The sequence below is a fragment of the Lolium rigidum genome, chromosome 4, assembly GCF_022539505.1.
Source record: "Lolium rigidum isolate FL_2022 chromosome 4, APGP_CSIRO_Lrig_0.1, whole genome shotgun sequence".
Lineage (NCBI taxonomy): Eukaryota > Viridiplantae > Streptophyta > Magnoliopsida > Poales > Poaceae > Lolium > Lolium rigidum.
The window spans coordinates 124,816,554-124,822,619 of NC_061511.1; the positions used below are offsets into that span (position 1 = coordinate 124,816,554).

Below are 6,066 nucleotides of genomic sequence, written 5' to 3' on the forward strand. Positions count from 1 at the left end.
TGTACCTGTGCTACGACGACCTGCCGTGCCACCTGAAGCAATGCCTTCTGTACTGCTCGCTGTTTCCCCCGGGCTTCGCCGTGGACAGGCGAGCGCTCGTGCAGCAGTGGGTAGCCGAACGGTTCGTGCAGGCCAGGGTCGGCGCCACCGTCGAGGAGGTAGCCGAGGAGTACTACCACGAGCTCGTCGGACGGAACCTTCTCCAGACGATAGAGGAAGACGCGCACAGCAGTGGCACGGAGAGGTGCACGATGCACGAAATGCTACATGCTCTGGCGCAGCTGCTCTTGCAGGGCGAGGGCTTCACCGGCAATGCCCAGCGGCCGCTCGACGACGGCGATGGCTCCTTCGTGCTGAGGCGCGTCTCGCTTCCTGGAAGAAACATGGTGGCAGTACCTGACTGGGTTCTGAATTCAGATAGGATAAGAACACTGCTGCTTCCCAAGAACCCACTGGCAACAGCAGGAAAAATCTTGGGAAGGATGCATCATCTGAGAGTCCTAGACCTGAGTGAAACAGGAATTGAGCTCGTTCCAGAGACATTGGGGAACCTAGTTCACCTGAGGTTCCTGAACCTGTCCCGGACAAGGATACAGGCAGTTCCAGAGTCCATCGGCAACCTGACGAGCCTCAAGTTCTTGCTGCTCAGAGAGTGCAGGTCACTGCATGCTCTGCCCAAAAGCATAGAGCATCTGAGAGGACTCAGAGACCTTGATCTTGCCGGAACGGTGATCAACGCTGGCGCGTTCAGGGTAGGCGAGCTAAGAAGCCTCAAGTCGCTCCGGTACTTCACCGTGACGAGCACAGAAGCGCGTGCCACACAAGATAGGGGAGAGTGGCCTCTGGCTGAGCTCAAGCACTTGTACCAGCTGAGGACACTTCATGTACAGAAGCTAGAGAAGGCTGCCAGCCCGGCCGAGGCAGCCGAGGTGGCACTCCCCCTAAAGACAAGCCTTAGGGAGCTCGCGTTATCATGCAGTGGCAATGTCAATCTGTTTCAGACACCAACTGAGGTCAGGAAGATTGAGGCTGTTTTCCAAGAGATGAACCCTCCAGAATGCCTGGAGTCTCTCAAGATTTCCAACTATTTTGGGGCAAAGTTCCCGACATGGCTGTCAGCGATCTTGCTTCCGAATCTCCGCCGTCTCGACATCATAGGGTGCAACCTCCCCCTTCCTCCACTAGGTCAACTGCCAGAGCTGAGATTATTGCACGTTGCCGATTCTTCAGCTCTCAAGTTCATTGATGCAGAGTTCATGGGCTGCAATCACCACCAGGTACCCTTTCCAAAGCTCGAGATGGATGGAGATCGAGGCAGGGGCGTTGCCTTGTTTGCAGGCGATGCAGTTAGAGAGCTGCCCCGAGCTGCGACGCCTGCCTGGTGGCCTCAGACATGTGACATCCCTGATGGAGCTGCGCATAGTGGACATGGCGAGCATCAAGGCTGTGGAGGGCATTGCTGCATTGAGGGAATTAAGCGTTTGGAACACCCCCAATCTGAAGAAGATATCAAGCATGCCTTCCCTTGAGGACCTTAGCATATCGCACTGCCCAATGCTGCAGATTGTGGAGAACGTCGACAGGCTGCAGGCCGTGCACATCTTTGATCATCAATTGCAGGAGATTCCAAGATGGATCAACCCTCTTGCGGCAAAGCTGCGGTCGCTGGATGTCACTAGTACAATCAAGGTGCTGAAAAGGTGTCTGGTTGATGGCCCAGACTGGCCCCTGATCAAGGACATTGTACAAGTACACGGGCTGACCATCGGTCCCGGTTATGTATACTATACCAAGAACCCTTACATCTTCGAAAGCAATGTGAATTCTCAAAGTAAACTTAGCATGGAACAAAAAACTGTTGATTCTGATAATGCCGATGATGCATCAGCAGGAAACACAAATGTCAATCAAGATGATCTGGTTTCAGCTTCAAGTACTGGTTATCAGGAAATCAGTGGCTTCTTTGACTCAAAACCGGTGAAGAAAGAAGCTATCAGGACTGAAGACAATGTGAACCGTAGGGACACACACAGGTCTGTGCAGAGGAATAGCCAACGTCGCATGCATAAGCTGGCAGAAATTATCCCTGAAGACGGTGAAGATGAGGAAGATGCAGATTCAGTTGTGATCCTTCGTGCTCATCCAACTAAAGCCCATGAGCAAGTGGAGAAATTGCATGCTGTTGTTACTGATAATCGTAGTGACGACTCTGATATAGGTTTGTCAAAATTTACCCCTCATGAAACTGGTCCTGATGCCATCACTTCAGTCCTTACCAGGCGAAGAAGGCCAGAGATGGGAAAGGATGTTCCTACTGATGCTGACTCTGCTGGAGGTACTTCTGTTAACAAATCTGCTGCTGCAGTTGGTCATAGTTTGGCTCGTGAAGGGTCTCGAGCGATCAATAGAACTGAAATTGATCAAAATTTGAACGTTAGTTTACTTCAAAGCAAGGAATGCACATTGAATCAAGGAGATAACTTTGTGAACATCAGTAAACAAATCAGGAAAGTTCATGACAGTGGAAGTAAGGTGCAAACACAAGTAGTCAACAGGGACACTAAAGAATTGGGCAATGATAGAACTGAAAATGTTTCACCTGCAATCATAGCTCACTCCAGGAAAGTAACATTCAACATAGGAAACGATGATCATGTGGATGCCTCCACTATTTATTCACCAAACACAGCCAATCAGAATGCCGGCAAGATAAATGAGATAGCAACTGCAGGTACAAATGCAGCAACTATGCCAGATATTCCACCAGACGGAGAAGTAGCACAAGAATCTGCTGCTACTATTGATAGCAGCTTAACCTTTAAAGGTCATCACACAGCAAGTATTACTAAAGCTTCTCCTGACTTCGGTTTACTCCGTGACGAACAACGGTTATCTAGTGAAGGAAAAGAAGTTCCCAACACTGCCAAAGGCCCAACTTCTAGAGCTGTTGACAGCATTGGTGGTCATATAGAGGGCAAGAGCATGAGTTTGCCAGCCAATCCAAAAACAAATCATGAAGAATCTAAAGCAACAAGTGTTACTGAAACCAGGTGTGATTCAGAGCCTTGCAGGTTTCCTGCAAGTTTAGCCTGGCGCAAGCAACGGGCAGTCAAGAAGCAAGAAGCTAGTTTCCCAGATCCTGGCAATGGCATAGGTGCATCCATCAAGACAATTCCAGGCATGGCAAGCAAAACCTTGGACAAATGCAAGGTTGGGTCAGTGGCGCATCCATCTACCGAAGCATCAACGAACACTAATCCGGAGTGGAAACCTGCGTTCACCTCGTCTTGCACCACCGAAGCTACCATGGGAATCAGACACCACGCCAACCGCCACACCAATGACAGCGCGCATTGCTCCATCGACGTCAAGGCCGAGGACCCGCATGAGGCACCAAAGGTGTACACCGCCATTTGGGCCGACACCGACACGGACACCCTGCGAGCTCGGTTCCTCAGCTCGATGCAGTACTACCGTAAGATGGCATCGCGCCGCCGTCGCCGCCATAGGACGAAGCGTGGCTCTGGGAACAAGTGGAGCATTGGCCCAGTGTTGGTGGTCGTCCTCCTGGTCGTCTCCATGGCGCAGCTGCTGTTCATCGTCTGGCTGTACCGCAGGCTCCTGAACCAAAAGTAGCGACCAATGGTGGAACTTGAGTTTTGCACTTGTAACAACATTCGTGCCTAGAAATGCTAATACTATCCTGCGCTCTTGCAATTTTGCATCGAATTGGTTTCTGAAGATCAAGAATATGAGTAATCATCGCCGCATCGTGTGGTACTATTAGGCTTAGCTGGTAATAACTGGCCTCTCGCACTGCATTTTGCCTTGAGATCTGTCCCCAAATTTTCTGGCGGGAGGCTTGCTTTTTGAAGACCTTTGGCGCGAAGGAATTTAGGCGGACTAGTGCTGGACACGAGAAAGGGGAAAAGGAAAGAGAGAGCCAGCAGTTGGGGGGAAATAGAGAATGAGGAAGCAGAATCAGAAGGCATACCTGAGCAGACTCCGGTCGTCCCGCGGCCAAACCACCCTGCAATCTTTCCTCTTCAAGCCCAGGTAGAGGAGGGGAAAACCATCAATGAATCTTTTCTTCACCAAAGTTTGCTTCATCTTGGATCTATCGTTCTCTAACCCTCGCATTTCTATCTTGGAACCGTCAGAGTTGCGGATGGGGAACTGAATCCGCCGCCGCCGCCGCCACCGCCGGAGGATGAGGACGAGACCCCGAACTCCCCGCCGGCACCACCGAAGCGGGAGATCGTCAGGGTCACCAACAAGACCATCAAGGTAGTACCAAATCGATCTGCGCTAATTTTCCCCCCTTGCGTCGCCTTCTCTTCTGTTCTTTTTTAGGCGACCCTTTCGCCGCTATTGATGGAGACGACCCAACAAGAGGTGATTTTGTCCCGGGATCTGGCAGGAGAAGGCGAGCGCGTTCTCCTCGGTGGGCTCCTCGGCGAAGAACGGGGGCGGCCGCGAGGCCGGCGACGCGAGCGCCCTGAACGCGGCGGTGTTCAGGCGGTTCAACGGCTCGACACCCCCAGCGGCGAGACCGGAATGCTCCGCGGACGACGACGGCGGAAGCGGCAGCGGCGTCCGGCTCGACGTCGAGGACATCGCGGCAGGCAGCCGCCGCCTGAATTCAAGGAAGCGGAAGAGCCCCCTCGGTGCGTGCGCCTTCCTCGCTCACTTGATGCTGCTAGTCTGTGAGTTGTGACACGACATTGACCTCACGTACTCAGGACGCGGCGACGAGCGCAAGCACGTGGTGGTGCTCGGCGACGACCCGAAGCCGAGGCCGCCGCCGTCGACGAGGAGGGGGAGGCCCGCCGGCCGTGGCCGGGGCGACAACGGCCTATACAACCACTGTAAGATCTCCCGCCAATACGTTCTGAATCGAGTAAATGGTTGGATAGCCATTGAGCTGAGCTGCGTGGTGGTTTTGGCTGCCAGACGCGAGCGGCGGCGGGCTGTGGCAGGGCGAGCAGGAGGGCGTCGACGGCGAGGAGGTGGGCTGGACCGAAGACATGTGGGAAGGCATGGGATCCATCAGCCTCGGAGGCATGGAGTGGCACTAGCATCTGGAGCCATGACGAGCTTGGCCTCCTCTGTTTATTTCAGATTACATACATGCTGTTCTAGACTCTACTCCCATGTGTAAGATAACTGTACCAAACCAGGCGCCAGACTAGTTTGCTAAAATTCTGAACCGGTGTGAATGTTCGGATTAACCTGCGTATTCAAAGTTAGTTTTGAAATGTAAAGCCCTCAATCTGCACTTTCCTGCTTTAGTGACAGATGTTCATATAATTTTCCTAGTTGGTCCAATTTACAAATGGTTGGCATATTAAGATTGAGAAGACATGGAATGTTGTGGAAAAGGAAAACACCCCGATTGTCGGGACAGAGGCTGAAAGCACGGCTTAAAAAAAGTATCCTCTTCAAGAAGTAGCTTAGTCCTAGTTCTATACGCTGTTTTTTTTTTTAAATACATCCCGAAAGGTGTACATAGAAGAAAGGGCAAAAAAGCCCACACCACAAGTTACAGTGTAACAAAGCGTAATCTTCATCACGCCACAAGAAAGAAAGAGGCTCAGGGAATCTAAAGGACTCCGAGTGAAAAAAGAAAAGCCTAGCTACACGCCATCTTTGGAATTCCTCTCTGATCCTACACCTAATACAGATGGTTGTCGCCTCTAGGGTGGCACCATTGAACACTACGTTATTCCGATGCCACCAGATATACTAGAAGACCAAGATGATCGCCATCTACATGTCCCTCCGCACTACCCTAGGGCTAACGAGCGAGGTCCACCAGTGCACAATATCTATGCCAACGTCATGCATCCACTCGAGCTTGTCCCACCGTGTCAGGGCAAGCCCATACCTCAGGAGCAACTACGCATCCAGGCAGAAGGTGTTGGATCGTCTCTTGTTTCTACACCCCCCCACCCTAAGTTCATTCCTCGCCTTCTCTACCACGCCACAGCCAGCGGCGGCTACGGCTCAGTGCTCTCTCTTCTGGGTAGCTGGTCTCTCCTCCACCTCCACGCTGATCCAATTAAG

General features: G+C 52.1%; 1 protein-coding gene across 1 annotated transcript; it reads left to right on the forward strand.

Annotated features, from left to right (window-relative positions):
* Positions 1-3,939: 3,939 nt before the first annotated feature.
* On the forward strand, positions 3,940-5,291 carry LOC124705474. Its single transcript, XM_047237189.1, has 5 exons — positions 3,940-4,056; positions 4,161-4,287; positions 4,421-4,702; positions 4,763-4,868; positions 4,954-5,291. The coding sequence occupies exons 1-5, from the start codon at positions 3,968-3,970 to the stop codon at positions 5,076-5,078; spliced, it is 729 nt and encodes a 242-aa protein (XP_047093145.1). The 5' UTR covers positions 3,940-3,967; the 3' UTR covers positions 5,079-5,291.
* The last annotated feature ends 775 nt before the right edge of the window (positions 5,292-6,066 follow it).